Below are 22868 nucleotides of genomic sequence, written 5' to 3'. Positions count from 1 at the left end.
CAAGTGTTTGTTCTTCTTTTCCTTTGTGTCCCCTTAAGTTAGAATAATGCTTATTCTAACTTATTACATCGAAAATCCCTAAAACCAAGTCTTCTTTGTGCCACACAATGTGCTACAGCTCAACACTGATTTCATTTTCTGCTTTTAACACACACTAAAGGATCTTTCTAAGAAGTCCTGTAATTGTTTTGCAGAATGAACATGTTGCTCATTGTATGTATGTAAATGTTCTCCTCTCTCTAAATTTTTTAACTGTTTCAGTACTTTCAGGCTAACATTGCAAATGAAAAATTGTTCCCAATATTTTGTCTGGTGAAATAAAGGTTTAACTAACTTTAGATTAATTTGCACAACACATTTTTTCCATTCTGAAATTGGATTTGTAAACTTCAGAATGGAAATGTACAAATCCAATTTCCAAAGATGATGTTTTTGCCCGTTTAACTTAATAATCATCATATGTTGTTTTGTATTTTTCCTCTTCTTCCTCTCTGTCCAGGTGGAGCTGGACCTGAAGCGCCTAAGGGATCCGCTCCAGCTCCAGCTCCCAATTCAGCAGCTGCCCAGCGACAAAAATTGATGGCAAGCGTGACTCCCCTCATCTCTGATCTCCTGGAACCGACCCTCTTTCTTCCCCTTCCCCCCCCCTCTGGTGTCTGATTACTCCCTCTCTACTCTCTCCTCTCCTTCTTTACCTGTCCCTTTGTTTATTGTGGAAGGTTGTTTTTTTTTTTCTTCTTCTTCTTTCCTGGCTAAAATCTATAGTTGGAATTTGAGAATGCCTCAAACTGAAGACTTCTCACAGCTGAAGGATGAAGAGGAAGACGAAGATGGTGAAGATTATCAAAGCAAATTGGATTAGCCTCAAACTCTGGAGGGGCGACCTGCCGGTAAACCGCAGGGATGAATGTGAATTCGCTTGCTTGTAAGCACTCTGAGATAGGGAGCACGGCGAGGAGCACCCTTTGTTGAGTCAGTGTGTGTGTGTGTGTGTGTTGAAGAAGGATCACCGAACGCGACAGTAAACACACACGCGCGCTCGCTCTTCCTCCCGGCCTGTGCAGGCTCCAGAGACAAGTTTACAGGAAGATGTGACTGCAGTCGCACCATCATGGAGACTCTAGTTTCCCTGCGTCCGAACTCTGCCGCCTCCCCTCCCTCTCCGCCGAGCCGCGCCTCCTCCAGGTGACGGGCAGCTTCCCGTCGTCAGGAGCTCCTGTATCTCTGCAGGAAGCAGGAACGCCTCGTTTTCCCTTCCTGTTGATGTCCTGTAAGCGGCTCGGCATCCGCAAGTCCGAGAGTCCTACCGACAACAACATCACTGTGTGTTCTTTTATTCCAAAACAAACAGAAAAAAAAAAAAAAGTTAATATTTTGGCACTTTTTATTTTGAAAGCCATAGTATATTTGTTATGACAAAAATATGGGTATATATGTATACAATCAAACAGATGACCAGAGGCTAGTTTTTTTTCTTCTTTTCTTTGTTTTCCAGTGGGGGGAGGAGCTCTCCGACAAACATTAAAAAAAATTAAAAAAAAATCATCGGTACTCTCTTAAAGGACTCCACTAACAACAGCATTACACTGTATTCAAGAAATACCTTGAACTAATAGCTTTGTACATTTTCATGACAAGTGCACAATATATATGTGGCGTTCATTTTCAAGAGAAGAGCTCCTGTGCATGGTCTCCGAGAGGGAGGAAGCAACTCTGAAGCCAGATCAGGGTGAAAAATGGCTTTAATTACAAAATACATGCATTTCTCAGCAATGTGAATAATGCTGTGCTTTACCTCTTTAACCAACCATTGCTGCAGAGTGTTGTGCGATATCTCCAATGAAGTTAAAAAAAAAAGAGACAAACTTGCCCTTATGTTGGAGTATAACCTAATTCGATTCATAAATAAATCAATAAAATTTCATCCTAAGATGATATGGAATAAAGTCAGAGTTTTCTCCTCCCACTGCTGCTGTAATGGCCTCCCCCCCTGCTCTCAGTGACAAGGCAGGGTAGACTGCATGCTGTGGTATGGCCTCAGTAGAAACTTGTGAACGTGTAGGAGCATTATAGCAATTTTGTACTTAATTGGGCACTTTCTTTTCGCACATCCTTTTGACGTCCATCAGCATCTCCATGAAGTTTTGCAACACATTGTTAATTCGAACCATATCTTGATTTTTTTTTCTTTAGGCGTGGGCCGGTATGAGATTCTCGCTGCAGGAAAACATCAGACAAAATGTTGTGACTTTACTGTGTTGGGCTGAACTTTAAACCAAAAAAAAACGTATCAAATGACCTAAATTTGTTGATTTAAAAATGAAAATTGATCCTGCCACACCAAAAAAAGTAAATAAATGCAAGTATTTAAAGTTTGTTAAAGATTTTGCAAGCATACATAAACCCCCACTAAATTTCAAAGTAGTTTTTGACTGCTTTAAGCAAAATACTGCACATTTTTGCCACTCTGTTCTGTTTATCATGTTAACAGAGATGCACCGATTACGCTTTTCCGAGCCGATGTTGATTTTATTTACATTTGACTCAACACCGACTTTAATCAGGTTCGTTTTCAGTTTAACAGAAAAAAAGGAGTTACATGATTATCACCATCTAAGCATAATGTGACTATCCTTTTATCAAACATTTTTTTATCCAATAAATAATCAGATTTTCAATATTTAAAGGAAACTTGGTCAGACCGGTTTAATTGGTCAGATTAAAATCTCCTTTATAATAAGTCGATCTTCTCAAGTTGGTAGCAGACAGAAACCAGCAGGTGGCACTGTTTTAAGTTTCATAACTATTTCCAAAAAACCAAATTTGTCTTTTGTTTCAGCCAGCTGAGTGGTGATGTGCAGCATTGTGCTAGACTGTGCTCCGTAACACCTGGAAAAGCAAAATATTACTGGAAAGCATCTAAAAAAAAGAAGATTTAATCTGTAGGGAACCATATGACAATTTTAGCACCGTTGAAAAGGTAACTTAAAACTCTTTGTAACGGTAGCTGGCCCATGCCTAAAGTTTTTTTGGGAATGTTTACTCCATGAACTTCTTTCAGAGCGGCAAAGTCTTCTGTTCAGGGTCAGGTTTGTCGGCCCCAGCAGGGGGGCTCGGCATTTCACTCCCTTCACCATTTTATCCCTTCACACTTTCAGCCGTTTGGTACCATCTGCCATCGGACGGGGCCCTCTAGGAGCGTTTCTTACCCGCTCATGTTCTACTGGTTGTCTGACTTCAATAATTGATATCTACCAGCAGATGGCTGATCAGCGATATCTCGCTTTGATTAGGAGTCAAACTATGTCCTTTTTCATACGAGTCAACTGGCTCAAAAAGGGATCAGAACCTCAATGAGAGGAAATATGGTGTAATTAAAGTTTTCACAAAATATAACATTATCTGTGAGATTTGACTGTTATATGCGCGTTTATCTCTATAATTCATGTAAATACTTTGTGAAGTGATAAAAAAATTGTTTCTTTTTTGGCATGAAGAAATGGCTTGAGTAACACTTCATAGGAATATTGGATGCGAATCGACAAAAGTACAAAGTGAGCCCCCTAGTGGTCCAAACCCCATATCTTTTGATCATTTCTTTTTGTTCCAAAGACAAAGCCAGTTGTTTTTGACTCTGAGCTGCTGTCGCTCAGCCTGTGCAGAAGGGAGGCACCGTCCCCCAACATCCTCCTGCATGGAGTCCAGGACCATCCTGAGCTCGAGTCCTGCTGGGGAGCGGATCTTTCATATTAAAGTGCATGCTTTGGGCTCGAATCGTTAATTAGCCTTGCAAATCTAAAGACGGGATAGAGCCTTATCTGGTGCATTGTGTGTGTTTGTTTGTGTGTGTTATTGCTTAGAGAAATTGTGCCTTTCGGATAATAGATGACGTAATCTGTGTTGAGATCTTAAAGTTGAACGAACAGCGGTGTTGGGCTGACGCAGAGACAAAGAAAGGCAGAAACTGGTTTCTTTAGGAAGTGGAAATGCATTTTAAAACGTCTAAGCGGTGCAAAAATGTAAGAAGGTTTCTGCATCTGTGATTCTTTTGCTGCTTGTCAGTACAAGTAAGAGTTGATGTTTCCTGAATATATCTTCTTTCACACACAATACACTCAGATCCTGTAATAGTTGGCTGTTTGTGGTCTGGTTCCTCCCCTCTGCTGTCTCTCTGTCCGTCATCACGTTCTCTGTTTTTTTTTTTTTGTTCAAATCATACCATCCACCACTTACTGCCTTTTGTTTGTCGTCTTTATTTTTTTTCTAAACAAACTATATCAAATATAGGGAAACTTATGCTAAAGAGGGTGTTGCATGAATGTATGTTTACATGGAAACTTATCTAAAAAGAAAAAAAAGATGATTTATTCAAATACGTGCAAAGATAATTTAAGGAACGTCGTTTGTAGAGATTCCTAGTTGTAAAAAGGGACAGCAGGCGGTGCTGCGTCAAGTCCAGCCTGCCAGACGACATCCAAGTCCCAGCCAACCAACTGCTTAAATCCAGTCCATTTTTATCTTATGTATTCCCAGTATCCTGGTCCTGACTGTGTGTCCTCGCTCTCCGATAAGCGAAAAATCCCAACAACGAAGGCCTGAGAGCCTCTGTGCTAAAGGAGAGATGTCAGATTAATGCTTTAAAATCATGTGGGAACACCTCCATCTTTTCTTTTCACCCATCTTCGCTTTTGTTTTCTCCAAAGTATCATTATTACTCTACATTTTTTGATGTGCGTTGAGCTTCAGATTTTTAATTTGTGATTGATTTTGTTTGGACATGCTTGAGATTGAAGCAGACCGTAGGATTGAATGGATCATGTATTTCATTCGGACCTATTCTACTCTGTTGTTTTTGTTTGCTTCAGTTGACATGATGCTGTAATGTTGGCAAAACAAAAAAATAAAGAAAGAAAGAGAAATAAAATGTAAAATCCTGTATCATTTATGAAATATGTATAAAAGAGAAATGTAATTCAATTATCAATAAAATCCTTATCCAGGTTTTGGAGCTAATGGTCCCAGTGAGAGTCTTAGTTTTTATTGTGCAGCTGATGCTTATAGAAATCCATGAATTCCTCATTAGCATCTGGTTTTACTGGAAGATAGATTGTGGAGCGAAATTAAGACATAAATCTATAAATCCTTGTATTATTTGGTTAACAAAGTTTGCCAATGCACAAAAAGGATATTTAATTCATTACACAAAGAATTATATATTGTAAGTGTTTATGAACGGAGTTCTGGAGAACAAACATCATACCAGTAGGAAAACTTTGAGGTGGTCAATGTTGGTCAACCTGCTTGATAAAGGACAACGTTTGGATCTCTGTTCAACTCAAACATTTTCCAAAACACACCAGCAAGTCCTCCTGTAAATGGGAATAGAATAAAGGTCTTAAATGGCCTAGTCAAAGTACGGACTTAAATCTGATTGATATGTTGCGGCGTGATCTTAAACCGATCTCGATTGAAGCTGCTGGATGTGGCTGGTGGCACGGATGGGGGCAGTTACCGTTTCTCGTAAGGCCAGGTTGGTTTGGACTGTTTTTTCACTTTGATAAGTCAAATCCTCTTTTGAAACCTGCTCCTTTTATTTGCTCTGGTTTTCTTTGGTAATAACATAAACCATCTTCTAAAAAAAGAAAGGTGTGACAAAAAAGCAACAAAAGATAAAGAAATCAGAAACAAAACATTTGAGCCACATTTTGTTGTGTTTACGCTATCCATCGTGTTTTTAAAGCAAATATTCATTTTAATTCAGTGGTTGAGAACAGTGTCCTCACATAGTTCAAAATAAAGGTTTATAAGTAATTAATTGTGATGTTTAATAACATATCTTCTAGATATTTTGTTCAGTTGAATTGAGAGTGAAATTCTTCTTGCATAATATGAAGTAAAGTGATTAAAATCACAACAGGAAGTTATAACAACTCACAGTTCAAGATCAGCGTTAGGGTCTCTTGTTGAATCAACTTAAAGTTAAATTTTTGGGTTTCGAGTTAACTTTACGTGCATTGTTTTCAAATTTAACCCCCTTCAAATGGTTTACAGTGTAGTTTTTACAGCACTGCAAGATCCATTATGCTAAACCAATCACTCCAGTCATTCCCAGCACAACAGCAAATAAATAACTAGTGTAAATGAAGGAAGGAGGACAGAGGACTAACAATGGGAGGATTTGGCCAGTGGAAGGTCAAGAGTTCAAGGTGGGAAAGAGGCTTTCCAAAATGACACAGATAAGAGGCAGCTATTTAAAACAGACCTGAGAAGTAAACTTATTGAAGTGAAGAACTCGGATGAAGCGATCCACCATGATGCTATTGGTTATTCTCAATCTTCTGCAGGAGGTTCTTGGACTTGCAGGTGTAGGTGAGTGAATTGTTCAGACGGTTGACATGCAGTGAAGAGTTTATTTCTTACCAGTCGTGTTTCAGTCATTTCTTCTGCTTGCAAAACTAAATTACATGGCTTCTGTAGTCTTACGGTATATTACCTCCTATAGTCTTAGATGTGCAACCTTTATAAAGTGGCCAGTCCATGAATACATGTTATATGTGGATTTGAAACCAGACATCAAACCTCATGGCTTGCCTCCACAATCGAGCTCTATATCTTAAAAATAAACTGTAATCTGGCTTTTTATTTAGCGTTTGATGTAATACCTTCTTCTTTGCAGAGCAGCGGTGGTCTACTCACTTTACTCTGGATGTTGAAACGATATATTCTGGCTTTAATTCACACATTTTGGCTTTGCATTCCCATGGTGTTTACACTTCTGTAAAACTGACAAAGGTGGCATTGTAGTTAACTTCAATGTTGTTAACTTACAAAGCAATGGCGTCGACGTCTGGGTTTTCTCAAACTGTTTAGTAAACTTTGTGAATGTAAAGTGGTGAAACAATCTCTCTCTTCTCTTTCTGATACATAGAAACAGTTTTAGAGCTGAGTGGTTTAAAGCAGGGATATTGTTGATTTATTGTCAGACAGTGAGGGGAAAAATCTTTTATTTTATGCAGGTTACACATTCTTTTAACTTTGTGATTTTTTACAGAGTAACCATCTCAGTATTTCTGATGATGATACATTTTCCAGTCCTTTTCTTGAGTGAAATAAACCCAGAGATTATCATCCATATAACTGGTGTTTCTTCCAGGAATACCAGAACTGAAGGAAATGACTTTAATACAGACGCTGTAAAATCATAGCAATCTTCAGCTTTATAGTATTAATAACTAAACTTTAATAAAAATAAGACACAAAGGCATAAATAAGGCAAAAATAAACACTACTCAGACTCATCCGAACTCAGTTGTTCAGGCTCCATCTGGAAGATTTAATGCTCGCATTAGTATTCGTCCTCATGAGTCAGCGCTCAGCTGTCTCTGTGCAGCTGGAACTGGAGAGCTTCGGGTCAGTCGTATGTCTCCAGCAGAGGAAAAAATTGTTGTTAATGTTGGGGGTATTTTTTATTGCCCCGGGGCGAAAGATGAGATGAACGGTCTGATAGGAAAAGCTGCATGTTTAGTTTACGCATTCATCCCATAAAAGGTTGTTTTCATGTTTACTCCTTCTGAAAGGAACAAACATCTCAGATTTCACTTTTTCCATCAGAAACAAAAAAAAAAAAACTTTACATAGTAGTGAAAGTAATTTGATTTAAATCCACACATTACAAAATGTAACTGTAACCTTTGTGCGTTTTTACGTGACGGACAAACATAAAGTATCACAGAGCTGTTAGGTTGGGTGTTAAAGGGATAAATGTTTAAATTACAGATAAAAATCTGAAAAAAGTGCCAGCCGTGTGTATCCTGTTACTGTTTATGTATTTAAATAATAAGAGGAGAGATGGATGACAGCAAAAAAAATACTAATTCCCACCTAATTACACACAGATGAATGTTTGAAAGTTTTTTTTTCTGTTAATTATGATGTTTTTCCAATTATCGGTAATAAAAACATATTTAAAATTAAACCATTACGTCAGACCAATAAGAAACAGAAGTTTGGTCATAATGAAAACCATATTTAGTACCTTCTTAAAGGTTGTCCATTTTCAAAAGCTACTTTAAATCTGACAAACAAGACCCATCAGGACGGACAGCTGCTCTGATTTACTGAATACTGTAAATAGTTAAGATAAAACTGAGTGAGCAGATTGTCGGTGAAGTGTTACCAGCTCACCTGTTCCCTGCCTCCATCTTGTCTCTGAGGATGTTGAGCAGATCAACCTCCTGCTGTGTCTCCGTTCCTTCTACAAACTCATTAACAGTCTCACTCTCGCCCGCATTACCCACGCTTGTCATGTCTTCTTTGTTTTGCATCTGCCTCTTAATTACTGTGCTGAGAGGACATGGAGTGGAGAGAAACTATTCACTGTTCTGCTGCACTTTGTTTACAGCTTCCACTTTTTTTCTTTTCAGCTGAACAACTGAAAACAGACAGAAGTTTCAGAATGAAGAGTTCTGTGTTGACAGCTCATTGGCTTTTACCTCAGTCACACCTGACCCCGTGTTTCCATTTATCTTGGTTGGATCCAAACGAGCAGAACAGATCGTTTAGAAGGAGTTACAATGTTTGCTAATGGCAAAGCAGAGACTCTAAACTACAGGTGCATGCCAATGAATTTAAATAAGACAGAGTAGAAAGGTACAGAGGAGAATAAAAAGTTAAAATTGTGATTTATCTCAGTATTTCAATTCAAACAGTGAAACTCAGATACGGTCATAATTACATACAAAGTGACCAAACGGTCAATACTTGTTGCTTGTGCACAGGATTTTTTTCTTCCACTCCACTTTCCATGAAAGCCACTTTCAGTGACTGTTTAGTGGACAGTTGTCGAGTCAGCGGTCTTCCCCATCATTGTATAGGCAGCGATCTCAATCTAAACTGTGTTTTTATTCATTTTATGCAACATTTTGATTTTCTTAATGCAGTTTTTCTTTTTTTTAAATTCACTGCTAGCAATAATCGTCTGAATTAGTAAGAATAAACTCTTGAAACTCGTCACCCTGTCTATAATGAATTATATAATAGATGAGTTTTACATTTTAAAGCGACTCCCTGAAGTACATGAACAAATATATTCAAATCAATTAAGATTCGGGTGTAATTAAAGGAGAGAACATCATAGCTAAGAGTCTCATCTAGTTTCACATTAAGCTAAATTAAAGTGACATGTTTTCTCACTAATACAGATTTGATTTCCAAAATGTCGGTCTTCCATCCAACTGTAATGGAGCTGAATTAAAGTACGGCTGTGGCCTCCACAACTCACAGCACTGGAAAATTACCTTTGGAAAGTGTTAGAGAGCCAAGCTGGGGGAAGGATCATGAGAATCAGCCAAGAGTGAAAGCTAATGGCTGTAAGGAATGGGCAGCACGGGTCTGTTTTTGAGTTTCTGGGAGTCAAATTCTGCCTCTCTGATGGAAGCTGGTGAAAAATGAGCCTTAGCCTTCAGAAGCCCTGACTGGACTCACGCCGGGTCGGCCGCTCTGCATTATGTTAATGCAGAAATCTCAAGGACAGACCAAAACTCAGAGAATGCAAATATGTCAGCTGTGATACTGTATGGAAAAGGGGGCATTACAGAAAACAAATACTTTTATAGATTTATTTATCAATCTCTACAGATTGATTGATAAATCTGTAGAGATTTATCCTACAGATTCTCAATCCATCACAGGATGGATTGAGAATCCACCACAAAAACATCAAAACAGCAAAACATCAGAGCTGTCTTTAAACTTTGGGTTAGCAGTAAGGAACAAGCATCATGCACCTGTCCTGATTTAAAGATATAAACAGGCCTGGAAATGGATCAAAAACGTAGATATACCCTAAACAGATTTCAACAATTACTGTTGAGAAAGACAAGAACCTCATTTTATTTTACAGTTATTTTTTCAACAAATCACAACTGTATTTTGCAAATTTGCAATTAGTGTGAAATGATTTCGCTCATATTGCGCTTTTCACAGGTGGCCCTAACAAAAAAGGCTACAATATACTGCCATAAATCTATGATTGTATTTTAAATCGAATCGAATCCAGTAAAGAATAATCAAGTTTGGTTTTTGACCAGTTAATACATTTCAAGAACAGATAATTGGACGCAGTTGAATTCAAAAAGCTTAAAATCTGATGCTAACATCAGTGTAATTAGCCAACTTTGCTCATTTTCAAATCTTTCTGATTTCTCACACATTCTGCACATTTTTGTTCTTCTGTTTGGGTTTCTGCTGCTTCTAACATCAGCCCAAGAAAATAAACGCCCACCTGGTTTTGGCATGAATTTAATATTTTTTGGTGTCTGGAAAATGAGCCATTTCAAAAGCCTTCTGAATGTAACATTACAAGTCAGCAGGCATGGTGCCTCACCTAGCAACAGACAAGGGTTTTGTCTTTTCCAGCAGCCATTGCGCTGGAAAAGACGCAATGGCCTTTCCAGCGCAATGGCTGGAAAAGCCATTGCTCTTGAAAATGGCTTTTTCCAGCGCAAAAAGCCATTTTTGCGCTGGAAAAAACTTGTTGCTTTCTTCTTGGCTGCACAGGAGGCTCCACTTCTACTTTTCGAAGATGTATGGTTGTATAGTTGAACATCTGGTTGCAGCCATTCTCATGTGGGAGTGTAAACTGAGGAGTGTGGTCACAAGCAGCTTATTTGGATTTAAAGTGACCAGAGGTCCTAAAACAACTCATTCTGAAAATAGTAAAACTGACCAAATGTTACTGTTTCAGAACAATTTAGTGCAACAAAATGTACTGAACATGTTTTGTATAGCCCAAGCAAAACATCCTAGCCTGTTCTAGGAAGCGTAATAGGTCACCTTTGATATCTTATCTTGAGGGACACGATGTTGCTATTTCAGACTGTGATAGTTTCAAAGTTTCTGCTCACACTTTGTATGTTTCTGATGTTGCACACCCCCTCTTCTCAGCTCTTGACCCCTGCTCTGCCTACATCAGCTTGAACGAACCCTGGAGGAACTCGGACTTCCACGTCAACCGGTCGTCCAGCGTGCCCCTGTGTGACAGCCACATGTCTGGGGAGTGGTACCGCTTCACTGGCATGGCCGGGGATGCAATGCCTACCTTCTGCATCTCTGAGAACCACTGCGGCACCCACGCCCCCGTCTGGCTCAACGGCACCCACCCGCAGCTCCATGAGGGGATTGTGACGCTGCCGGTCTGCGCCAGCTTCAAGGACAACTGCTGCCAGTGGAACGCCAGCATTGATGTGAAGGCCTGTCCTGGAGGATACTTTGTCTACCGCCTGCCCAGGCCTTCTGTCTGCTTCCACGTTTACTGTGGACGTAAGAGAACATCTCAGATGTTGTTCAGATTCCTTAAAGCTACAATGTAACTTTTACAAAAAAATGTTTTTTTTTTTTTTTTTTTTTTTTTTTACATATTTATTAAAACTCTCCTGACAGTGTATGAGACGAATAATCTGGATAAAATTAAGTTTCTCCACCTCCTCCCTGAGCTGCTATTGCTGTCTCAAGAAATGTGTCGCTCCTGGTTAAAAACAAGAGCTAGGAGAAGGGGTTAGCACTGTCAATCATGCTTATGTATACGATGCTCAACGTAATAATGGTGCAGAAACATCTTACAGTTACAGGAGAACTGTTTATCTGCTGTCATCATTAGCATTCATGGCAGACTAGCTATCTGAAGGAGCTGGAGCATAGCAGAGAGCAGAGGAGAAAGTATTAGCAGCGCTACACAAGCATGATTGACAGCGCTAATACCCTCATCCTGGCTCTGATTGGTTGGTTCTGTAGTTAGCACTGGGAGTACTGGGTGGGAGAAGGCAGAGGAGTTTGATTTTTTCACAAATGATTGGTCTCATACTTTCACAACAGAGTCACAGTTTTTTTTCCTGCTTGTTTAGGAGGCATTTTCATTTTGGTTGATGTTATTTTTGTGTGTTTTGTGCAGATTTCTATGATATCTGTGATGAGGTGGACTGCAAAGGTCCCAGATGTGAGTGCCGCTGTGCGCCGGGAACTGTCCTGGGACCAGACGGGCAGACGTGCTTGGGTGAGACAGGCGGGGAGGGGAGAAGAGATAAACTGTGCAGAAGGCAGAGATAAACCAGGGAACACTGAAAACAGATGAGCAGGAAATGTTTGAGGAAAAACAATAACAAGTCAATCAATCATATTGAATTCTGGTTGAGCTCCCGCTTGTTTTGACAAAAACCCTTTTATATTTTTGAACGAGCTGCTGTTTCTCTGTGTTGACTAAACTTAATGGTTATGTCAAATGGTCAATTTCTCTCTTCACTGGAAAAGTGGAGTAAATAGAATAAGATAAATGAGAAAAACAAAAACTGGATTTGAAAAAACATTGGTGAGTCTTTTTTTAATGCATCATTCCTGCAAAAAAAAAACTTGAAACTTGTACTTTTATTCATTTTTAAACTGCTGCTGAAAGATTTAAGTTTTTTTATTTCTTTATTTCACTTTCAGCCCTCAACAGAAATGTTAAGTATAAGTATTACATTCTGAACTACAGTTTCTGGTCAGATGTTCATCATACGAGTGAATGGCATATTGATTTTGAGCTTTAAATGTTTTATTAAAACTGTTTTTTCCCCCACAAAGTAACAACTTTTATGATTCTTAAAAGTAGAAAAGTTTGGGAGCACAGGGAGTTTTCTGTAACACACATGCAATCTAAGTTTAAACATGCAGGCTAATATACTTACACCCCTAATGTCCATTAGTTGGATCATAATGAGGTGTTATTGATGTGTTTTCATGCATTTTCCCTGCAAAACTTCTGCTTATTATTTAAGTAAGTAAAAGTGGGTTCACTGCTGTTCCAGATTATGATTTGCTTGAGGTCATAAAGTATAATTTTGGAATATCTTAAGCACGCTGAGATAAAACTACTAGAACAACTCAAAACAACCCTGCAAAGGTAAAACAATTTGAAACAGCTCAACTAATACTGATAAGAAAATTTGTCAAATGTTGAGCCAGAATTATGGGAGAACCTTAGCTACAAAAGAAGTGTGGTTCCTCTGCAACCAACAAACATATAACCAAATATTAGTGGGGGTGTATGTATTTATTTCACATAATATTTACTTCAAAACCAAATCAAACTTATGCACCTAAAAAAACAACACTTAAGTAAATTATATAACAATTTCATCCTGAAAAAAATACTTGTTTAAATGCATGAAGATTTTCTTTTCATGCCACTTTCATGACGTTTATTTGGACCACAAAATAATTCTGCATTTATACAGTTAGTTTCCATGCCACAAATGTTTTTATTTGCTTTTTATCCATATTAGCAGAGAGTGCTCACATCTTGACAACATTATAATACAAGGAAACATATACCTTCTATTTTCTTACATCCTGTTCCTGTTGTTTTCATTTAGCATAGTAAAAGGACAGGGAATTGACAGGTTTCTAGCTATTTTTTTTATCTGCATTGCCAGAAATGCAAATCAAAATTTTGCATTTTTAAAAGTGCTAAAACCTTGGCAGAACCCAAAATAACAATGTTTAAAAAGTATTTACGTTTTCTATTTCTCTTGGTTGTTCTCAGTGAATAACTGGGATTAAAAGCTATGCCAGTCCAGTCCGTTTACATAATAAAACCTGACAACTTTTCAGAAGCATCCATTTAAAAGTTTGACTAAGGTCAGAGTCTCTATTAAAAATGATGAATGAGCGTAATGTCCTCTGATGTCACGCAGAAGGTTTATGCATCTGTCCAATGTGTGGGAGCCCATAAACCTACAAACTGCCATTATCTCATCAGTCACTCATAAACGCAATCAGGCTTTCTGGAAATGACTTTCTCCATCCTCACTCCGTCCACTCTCCCCCTGCACTCCCACATTACTCTTCACTCTTATTCCATCCGTCATTATTTCCTCACTGGGCTCCTCTCTGCATTATAAGCTCCATTTTAAAGCCCATCTATCATCATCTATGAAAATTGAAAATGTATTGCCCGGAGGTGATAAACTCCACCCATCTGCGGCTCATCTGAGGATAGTATCTGACTATAGACTCGGTATCTTCTGTGTTCAGATGTAAATGAGTGTGATAAAGAGAACGGCGGCTGTGCCGAGGTGTGTGTGAACACCAAGGGTTCGTGGCGCTGTGAGTGTGGACGAGGACGCGTGCTGGACGAGGACGAACGCAACTGCAGAGGTATATGACACTCCAAACTGAGCTAATGAAACAGGAACCAGCTTTGCATTCTCACTACTTTCCTCGTTCCTTGTCCTCTGCAGAGATTGCGGGTTGTCACGTCAACAACGGAGGATGCAGCCACGTCTGCTCCCAGATGCAAAACTCCTATCAGTGCAGCTGTCCCCGAGGGCTGGAGCTGGGAGAAGATAAAAGCACATGCCAGGGTGGGTGCCTGTGTGTGAAGCAGGTAGATGTTTTAGATAAAGAGTAGACACATGCTTTTATTTGTCTCCAGGGGTCTAACAGATAAAAAACATTTCCAATGGCAATAACAGTTACATTCAATCTGTGATTGTTTTTATAATAGCTTGTCTTTAACAACTTTCCCATTTTAAAGAAAATATTACAACAGTCACATTAAGCTTTTTCTTTCTGGACATTTTACTTATTATCACATATGATATTACTTTCCAGAACTTACTAGGAGCTTTCCTGTGACTTACCAGATAATTTCTGGAAAAGTCCCACATTTTAAGCCACTTTATATTATTGTTCAGTATCTAAAAGTACCTAATAAGGTTGAGGAAAGTACCCAATAAGTCCTATGAATACTGTAAAGTATCGTATGTCACGCCATAATCCAGTGCAGCATGTGAAAATACCCAGTAAGTTCCAGGAAGTTAACTAGTTAGTTCTCTAAAAGGTAAAAGAATATACATTGAAAGTTTCATGTAAATTACCAAGAAAGTTCAAAGTAAGAACCATTTAAACTCTGGGAAATGAATGCTTTGAGTACATAAAAAACGTTTGATAAAGTACCTGGTGAGATCTGGGACTTCACTCAGTAGGTTTCAGGTACGTTTGAGCAAAGCTCCTGAGAAGAGTGCCTGCTACGTTTCAGGTAAGTTTCAGAAAGTTACAGAAAATTATCTCTTAGTTTTGGGAAAGTATAGTTTATATTGTGTGTATATTTGCATGATTTTATGTCATTGTGGGGAACAATGAGAGAATATGACTCCTCTCATTCTCACCCAGTGCCAGTCCGGTGTGATCCCAGCTCGATTACGGTGTCAGTTCCTAAAGACCTCGTTGGAGGTCTGGAGCTTTCGCTGTCAAACTCTTCCTGCCGAGGAGTCTCCAATGGCACCCACATCAACCTGAGCTTCAGCCTCAAAACCTGCGGCACAGTGGTGAAGGTCAGCTGCTTTGCTTTACACTCTGAGAGTAAACAGGGTCAAAAGGTGAAAGGTGAAGACTAAAAAAAACGCTTCCTCCCAGGTGACAGAAAACAAGATAGTTGGGACCAACCTGGTGACGGGCCTGCCCCAGAGCATCCCCGGCAGCAGCAGGGACTTAATAGTCCGAACCGGCAAGTTACTGCTCCCGGTGACATGCGAGTTCCCCAGGGAGTACCAGGTGTCGGACGGGTACCAGGCAACTCTGCAGGGCTCGGCCTTGGAGCTGGAGAGCCACAGCGAGGGCGTCTTTGGGTTCAACTTGGAGCTGTTCAAGAACGCAGAGTTCTCTGAGCCCTACCGCAGCCCGCCGCAGCTCCACCTGCACGACTCGCTCTTCTTTGGGGTGGAGCCGAAGGAGAGAGTGGAGGGCCTCTCGGTCCTGGTGGAGAGCTGTTTCGCTACTCCAGGACCCAAAGCCGACCAGGCCCTGAAGTATTACCTCATCAAAGATGGGTGAATATTTGATCTATTTGTTATTTATTTAGCCTGAAACAGCTAAAGACTTAAACTATGCTCTTCATCCGTATATATTTTTCTGTTGTACATGATTTTTTTCCAAAAAAAATTACTTCACAGAAAAAAAAATCTTTATATTCTATATTTATTATTTCACAAGGTTTAGTTAACAACATTATATCAAAGAAACCAAATTTATGTTATTTAACTTGAATTAGTCATACCTCAGATAGTAACTTAAATGCAGATCGAAACTAAAGTTGTTTTAATATTATTGCAAGAAAACAACAAAGGAAAAAAGAATGCATTTCAAAAATGAAACTTTGTAATCTTTCTTAATAAAAAAAAATTCATTTTGAGAGTAATTTATATTGTTTAAGCAAAATTTCAACCTACATTAATTCAGTTCACGATTTTTTTCCGATTTTATTTTCTTCAAATTATTCAAATTATTATATATTTTATTTATTCGGTTTAAAATTGTACAGAAATTAAAAAAAAAAAATCTGACATGATTATCTGAAATAAAATTTGAAAAATAATTTGAAAAAAATAAAATCTGTAAAAACAGGAAATAGAAAATCAGCTGTTTATGAAGGAGAACACTGTGAAAACAGCTGATTTGGGTTCTGATCAGATTTACATTTAGACCTGCAAGAGTCGCAGAATCGGCTGTGGCTTCACCAAAACCTCGCTGGATGCCTGACAGCTGCAGGACCAAAAACCCAAACTTCTTCAAAGCAATGTCAAATGAAAGGCACCCACCGCCACAGACTGGCGAATGTGGAGTGAAAACATGAAAGCTGGAGCTAGAAAAATTTAAAGTCCTGTCACTTTTACCTTTCAGTGTGAATTTTCCATTTGCTGCTGCGCTGGCACCAGCAGGACAACTGCATAATTCAATTAGATTTATGGTTACTTAAAATGCGAATAATTTATTCGTATGTGCAAAAAGCCTAAAAAATATATAGTTCTGTGTGTGTGTGTGTGTGTGTGTGTGTGTGTGCGTGTGTGTGTGTGTGTGTTTTTGGAGCGTCATCGTCTTACACTGGGTTTACAGTTGCAGAAATGCAGCAACGAGCATCTTGGAATTAACAAGTCTCAGTAAAAAAGCGTTTTCTGTTTTCTTAAATGTTGGTTGTTTCCTAAACTCTAATGGGAGTGTAATTGGATCTGTGTGTTTGGGTCATCTGAGAAAAAGATTGAGCTTTTCAGCAACAAACACGCCTGTGTGGGTTTGGAGGGAAGCATATATATGTGTAAAAGTACCGCATGAGGGAGGATCTGTGATTCTGGAGGCTTTTTGTTTTCTTCCAAATGCTATATCTTAAATTATTATAAAAATCTGGTGGCGTCTACCAGAAAGTTAAAATTGGGCCATAGCTGGGTTTTTCAACTGGATAATGAAACATGTCATAAATGTACAATCACAGAAGATCTTAACCAGATTCTGTTAGGATCTCGGGTTGTTTTGACTTGCAGCGGTGGGGGTTTGATTTACTATATTCCATTTATTTCAAGACAAAAAGTAGTCCAAAAAAAGATAAAATAAAATTCTAGTTTGTTATTCTGTGTTCCTTAGTGTCTTTCTTTGATCATCCTTGTGTCTGTTTTAATTTCCCTCGGTCTTTCTTAGTGATTCTAGTTTACCATGTTTAATTCTTTTGTCTAGTCATGTGGTTTTATTAGCTTCATTATGTTTAGTCATTCTTTAGTGCCAGATTTATTTTTCTAGTTCCTCTGTTGTGTACTCTCCCTCGGCCCCTGTGCCATTTTCTCTCTCTCTCTCTCTCCCCTCGCACCTGCAACCTGTTAGTAATCAGCCTGGTTCATTGTTCCAACATTCACACTCCCAGTATTTATTAATTTCTCTCTCATTCCTTTTCACTTGATCCTCTAGTTATTTTCCCCGTTCCTTTCAGGAAATTCTTTGTGTATTTTCTATCTGTAGGTTTCTCTAGATTAGTGCTAATCTAGAGAAACCTAGAGCTGATGCTGACGAACTGCCTTTAAAAACACATATGGATGAGCAGGTGCTGTTGCCAAACATCCACTGCTTTTCTGACCCTGTTTCTCTCACTCAGATGCATCTCAGATGAAACGGTGACACAGTACTCATCAAAGGACCAGCTCTCCAAGCATTACCACGTCCCCGTCTTCAAGTTCATTGGCAAGGACAGCCAAGTAAGTAAATCTAGCATGCTGGGTGCCAGCTGGTGAGTGTGTGAGTTGCTCTGTACTGCAGAAATATACTGCAATGAACCGGTATAAGATGCCGTTTGCCTCAAACAACAATATGGCTTCCTGTTTCTGCAGCAAGTGTTCCTCCACTGTCGGGTGTTGGTGTGCGGGGCAGGAGACACCCACTGCGCCCAGCGCTGCCGTGGACGTGCACGACGGGAGATTTGGATTAGAAACAATCGGCAAAAGCAAACGTTGAACACAGGACCTATTTACATCCTGCCTTAGACGAGCGTCTCTAGAACAACCAGCAGAAAAATATGCCAGCACATAAATTACTCTTGCAAATGAGGTGACCATTTCAGTTTATTTGGTAGTTAATAGCACCAAATAGATGCAGACATACAGTCCATTGCACTGTCCCTTTAAAGTCCTACATACATAAATACACATACACACAGAATACACATATTCTTCCAAGCTTCAGTGTCTCACAGCTGTATTACTGACATTATAATGATTGACAGTCCCATTACAAACCTGATGGCTGGGCCCACAGCACAGCAGATGTTTATCAGGATGTCACCGTTAGGACATTTTCTCTGGATTGATTGCAACTTCGAGACTCGGACTAGTTTAAATTTCATACCATGATTAACTTGGAAAACAACACACGGCCCTTCCGCTGATGCATTTTGACTCATTTGCTGAGCTTAATCAAAGCACTGGGAGCATGTCAGACATTACTGTGGGCCAGCAGAGATGCGCATCGGTAATAATGCACATGGCTCATCACTCTGGAAGCTAATCTATAGGTAATGTTGACATTTAAGTTCAAATTAGATGGAAAGTAATAAAATAACTTACATAAACTACGTGCTGTAGTACGCATTTGACTTGGTCTTGAAGCTCTATGAGAAATTTTAGACGGCAGCGCACACACTCCAGTTATCTTGAAATTTCAACCGGGAGGAAATTAATCCGACCAGCATATTCTTATCTTCATATCAGGTGTTTTGTTTGGAGTCATCAAGTAATTTATGGTAATGGAGTCATAGAAACCCAAATTTGACCTACAATGAGGAGGTAAATATGCATAAGCAATTAATTCAGACGCTAAAGGCCGTCTTCAGACTCACAATATCTGTTTGGACCCTGTATTAATGAATCACTGAATTCCCCATTTACATCTTTTTAATATCCTCATCTCTGAATCTTAAAGGGATAGTTCAGATTTTTCCATGATTCTGTTATAAGCAGTTAATATCTTGCCTGTTTAACTCTCCTTGCTGTGCCTGTGAAAGTCTGGACAGCATTATACTGATGGAAGCATTATTAGTTTAAATTGTTCAGCTAAGATAATAGCACCCTAGCTTGCTAGCCGTTATCATTCCATAGCTCTGAGGATTAATGACACCTTTCAAAAACAGGGAACTATTAAGAGTTTCATCAAATAGCAATAGCTTTGGAGACTGAAATTGTTTTATGAGATTAATTCTTCTGTTTTGGTCATGGCCGTTTTCAGGCTAGCTGTTAGCTTCATCTAATCTGAATTCATGCAAATGAAGACGCTTAAAGCTATTAACTACTCATAGCCTCTCAGTTAAACTCCACTTCATATATTCTGAACTACTCCTTTAAGAGGGCTCTCTTGAGAAGTGTCTTCTCTTGTTGTAATATGTGGAAATGTCCATGACTCTGTTATCTTTTAGATATACAGAGGAGGGGACCACAGTGTTCTGCGTTACAGTTCATCTTTCTCCTCTCCCTCGCAGATACACGATGCCCTCTGGCTGTTCATGTAAGGCCTGCAGCCCAGAGTCCACACTGTGTTGTAGAAGGCGTCTGCCATTGATTCACAAGCTGATGGAAGGAAAATACATGAATGATTTTTTTGTAACTCCTTCCTGGTGGTTATTTTAATAAACAAAACCAAAGGTTTTTTTTTTTTTTTTTGCAAAAATCTCACCTTGCACTTTGGACACAAACCCCAGACTCTTCTTCAGGTCAGAGCAGATGTCATGGAGGCACGAGCGAAACTTGGCATCGCAGTCGTACTTGTTCACACCACAAGTGTCGTAGCACACATCCAGCTGGTTGCAGCACCTTGTCATAGCAGGGATTCCCACGTCAAGCTGGTGTAAAAGAGTTAAATGTCAACTTGGTTCACCAGTGCACAAGGTTCTGTTGTGGTTACAAGAGGTTGTGCGAGAGTTTTTCATTGACTGATGGTGTCAAAAAAATCCTGTCATGTTTATTTTTGCCCCTCAATTTTAAAATGGTTCCATTTCATTTTCATTCTGCTTAATGTTCAATAAACTGAACAGATAATCCACGTTGTGTCATCAAAATGAAAACATTTAACTTTTTCTCCGACAAAGTTTTGAAATATGGTAACATTTCACTTATTGAAGTGATCAGAAGTCGGCAAGACTTGCTGAACGTTGCCTAATCCTGTAAGCATGGGAATAATCCCACAGCAATGCTTCAGCTGCGTCGTCAGCGTCCAGATCATAGGTGATGCTCTGACGGAAATGCTGATTGATTTTAGTGGTATCCGTGATGTTCTCTGTGTGAGAACTTGAAACCGTCTGCACCAAGTGGTCACGTAAAACAATCGTACAAGCTCAACGTACCTGCTCTTAAGTTGTTTACTTATGTGTATTAAATTTCCACCAAAAAAAACTTTGAAATTTTCTAGAAAAATTATGAAAGTTTCTGAGTTTCAAAAGTTTAAAATTTCCAACTTTTGAGACTCAGAAATGTCCATGTTTTTTCTGGAAAATGTCTGATATTAATCTAAAAAGTATTTAGCTTTTTCTCTCCAATTTTTGTCTTCACTCTTCATATTCTCACACACACACACACACACACACATATATATATATATATATATATATATATACACACACACACACACAATAGCCGTAATATGCCATCATATTGATTTAAATAAAATAAGTGACGGAAGGCCACCAGATTTTTCCGTCCCTTTTTACAAAAAAAAAAAACAATTGAAGGTGGAAAATACTCAGATAATTGTTGCTGATGGTGCTATGAGCAGGCCACCTACAGCAGCATTCACCTGGAAGCCCACCAGAGACGAGCTGCAGCCGTTGGGTTCTTGATGCTTGTAGCCGGGCCGAGGAAGTGGGAGTGCTCCTGTGGAAGAATAAGAATGAACACGGCTGTTCTGTGAAGGCCCCAGACGTTTGTTACAGATCTCTGTCAGGTGTCGTGCAACATCTGTTTGAGAACATCTGCAGCTGATCTTGTGTAGAGATGATTCTTGAAGACCTCAGAGATTTGTTAGACGACATTCATAATCAAACACCCCCCCAATCACAGAGCTACTGTAAATCTCTGCTGTCAGATGTGACGCAACTTCTGTGCACTGATTGCATAACAGAAAGGACCCACGCCCTTCAACAAATCCTTCTTAATTCAGGACAAAACATGTTTATGTATGATCAAAGTAAACCACAAGCACAGTTTTTGGGGATTCCTTAAATCTGCAGTGCTTTTGCTAAACATTTTTTGTTCCTCTGACGGCACCAAAGCTTATATGCAGTGAAAGTGCAAGATTCATCTTTACCATATCGGCAGCGATACTGACAGACACCGTTGTGTCCCCCAACCAGCTCCACCAGGGAGTCGAAGTATCCGTGCACTGTCTGGAAACTGTCCCTGATGGAGTTGAGGCTCCAGCTGCTTGCTTCTTCTTGTGCCAGGGGTTTATTGGAGGCCTTGTTTGTCTGGACTGGCCTGATCTCATTGGCCTCCTCTTCAGGTGGAGGTTGGTCCTGAGTAACGGCTTTCTTTGCAAACCCTTCCATAGCAGCAGAGGCTCCATCAGGCTTATCCTTGTCTGTTTCTGGCTCTTGGACTTGGTCTTGAGGTAGGTCTACTCCTGAGTTATCTGCTCCAAATATTTTGTCATCAAAAGCAGAATCTAAAGGGGCAGCTTGAGCGACAACAGTAGCAACTTCCCCGTCCTCTGAGGCTTCAGTCTGGAAGTACCCCAATGTGGCACACATTCCTGTAGACGCACAGAGGAGGAACAGGGCCGCAGTCCGGAGCAACATGTTCGTCAGCTGGCTGTAGTCTTCAGTCAGGTTTCAAACGAAGGAAGAGCTCAGACGGTGAGGGACATCCCAAAGCTTAGTTCTCACTGACTCTGTTAGCCTGAGTGCAGACTTTGACCTTTGATTAGGTTCTTGTCGACAGCAAGGCACTCTGTCATATCAGGGGTAAAAGTCCGAGCATATCAGCACATAGAAAGGTCGCTTAAATTCGGCTAATTCTCTCATTTTTACTCATTCTTAAACACGTCTTTGATCACTTTTACCACAGTTTTTAGTCACGAAGTTTTAAGTAGATTTTTACCATTTGAGTCACATGGAAACTGGAGAAAAATGCTCTTTGTGTTTCTTTTAATATCCCACCCACCCTGCCGTGACCTTTCTCAAGACATCACAAACCTCAAACTATCCTTACTGGTTTTGATAAAGGTCACAGTCTGACAACTCAGCACAGAATGTAAACAGAGGCAAGCATAAAATTATCATTTCCATTGGGAAAACAGGAAGTAGGTTGGTTTTATCTTTTCAAGAGCGGCTTTAAGTGTAACTAATAAAGAAACATAACAGAACTGAAATGAAGCTAGAAACTAATATACAGAACCGGAGCAAAGCCACTGAAAGTATTAGGCGACTGCTCAAATCTGTCCAGTATTGGACTTTTATCACGTTCTTCTGCTGCCCTCTTGTGTTTGTAAAGAAAATTAAACTCCTGCCACAAGGCACATCTGTCACTTGTTCA

At 39.4% G+C, this 22868-nt stretch overlaps 3 protein-coding genes across 3 annotated transcripts in view; 2 read left to right on the top strand and 1 right to left on the bottom strand.

Moving 5' to 3' along the window:
• The window catches only part of mcu (mitochondrial calcium uniporter), a 63665-nt gene extending 58647 nt beyond the window's left edge, over positions 1-5018 (top strand). Inside the window, exon 9 of the mRNA XM_015010303.2 lies at positions 500-5018. Coding sequence (XP_014865789.1) covers positions 500-580 — 81 coding nt within the window. The 3' untranslated portion in view covers positions 581-5018. The remainder of the gene's footprint in view (positions 1-499) is intronic.
• A 98-nt stretch (positions 5019-5116) lies between these two features.
• On the top strand, positions 5117-18922 carry oit3 (oncoprotein induced transcript 3). Its single transcript, XM_015010263.2, has 9 exons — positions 5117-6369; positions 10945-11319; positions 11948-12049; positions 14068-14190; positions 14274-14396; positions 15208-15368; positions 15451-15863; positions 17951-18050; positions 18183-18922. Exons 1-9 carry the CDS (start codon positions 6297-6299, stop codon positions 18333-18335), a joined length of 1623 nt encoding a protein of 540 aa, XP_014865749.2. The 5' UTR covers positions 5117-6296; the 3' UTR covers positions 18336-18922.
• On the bottom strand, positions 18396-22231 carry pla2g12b (phospholipase A2, group XIIB). The gene is made up of 4 exons (XM_015010291.2): positions 21643-22231; positions 21133-21209; positions 20017-20182; positions 18396-19910 (listed from the first exon to the last, which is right to left on the bottom strand). The coding sequence occupies exons 1-4, from the start codon at positions 22130-22132 to the stop codon at positions 19792-19794; spliced, it is 852 nt and encodes a 283-aa protein (XP_014865777.1). The 5' UTR covers positions 22133-22231; the 3' UTR covers positions 18396-19791.
• Between the last annotated feature and the right edge of the window lie 637 nt (positions 22232-22868).

Source organism: Poecilia mexicana, unplaced genomic scaffold (assembly GCF_051168715.1).
Source record: "Poecilia mexicana isolate PSO_F unplaced genomic scaffold, ASM5116871v1 scaffold_15, whole genome shotgun sequence".
In the NCBI taxonomy this organism is placed as follows: domain Eukaryota; kingdom Metazoa; phylum Chordata; class Actinopteri; order Cyprinodontiformes; family Poeciliidae; genus Poecilia; species Poecilia mexicana.
This window is presented reverse-complemented; position numbering and strand designations above follow the sequence as displayed.

What these genes read in the sequence shown, in the direction of transcription:
- pla2g12b (XM_015010291.2), bottom strand. Translation starts at nt 22,132, where the DNA reads ATGTTGCTCCGGACTGCGGCCCTGTTCCTCCTCTGTGCGTCTACAGGA. An exon ending in TCAGTATCGCTGCCGATATG is followed by an intron (nt 21,210 to 21,642) that starts GTAAAGATGAAT and finishes ATTCTTCCACAG; the next exon opens with GAGCACTCCCACTTCCTCGG. An exon ending in CGTCTCTGGTGGGCTTCCAG is followed by an intron (nt 20,183 to 21,132) that starts GTGAATGCTGCT and finishes CTTTTACACCAG; the next exon opens with CTTGACGTGGGAATCCCTGC.
- oit3 (XM_015010263.2), top strand. Translation starts at nt 6,297, where the DNA reads ATGAAGCGATCCACCATGATGCTATTGGTTATTCTCAATCTTCTGCAG. An exon ending in AGACGGGCAGACGTGCTTGG is followed by an intron (nt 12,050 to 14,067) that starts GTGAGACAGGCG and finishes TTCTGTGTTCAG; the next exon opens with ATGTAAATGAGTGTGATAAA. An exon ending in TCATTGGCAAGGACAGCCAA is followed by an intron (nt 18,051 to 18,182) that starts GTAAGTAAATCT and finishes CTGTTTCTGCAG; the next exon opens with CAAGTGTTCCTCCACTGTCG.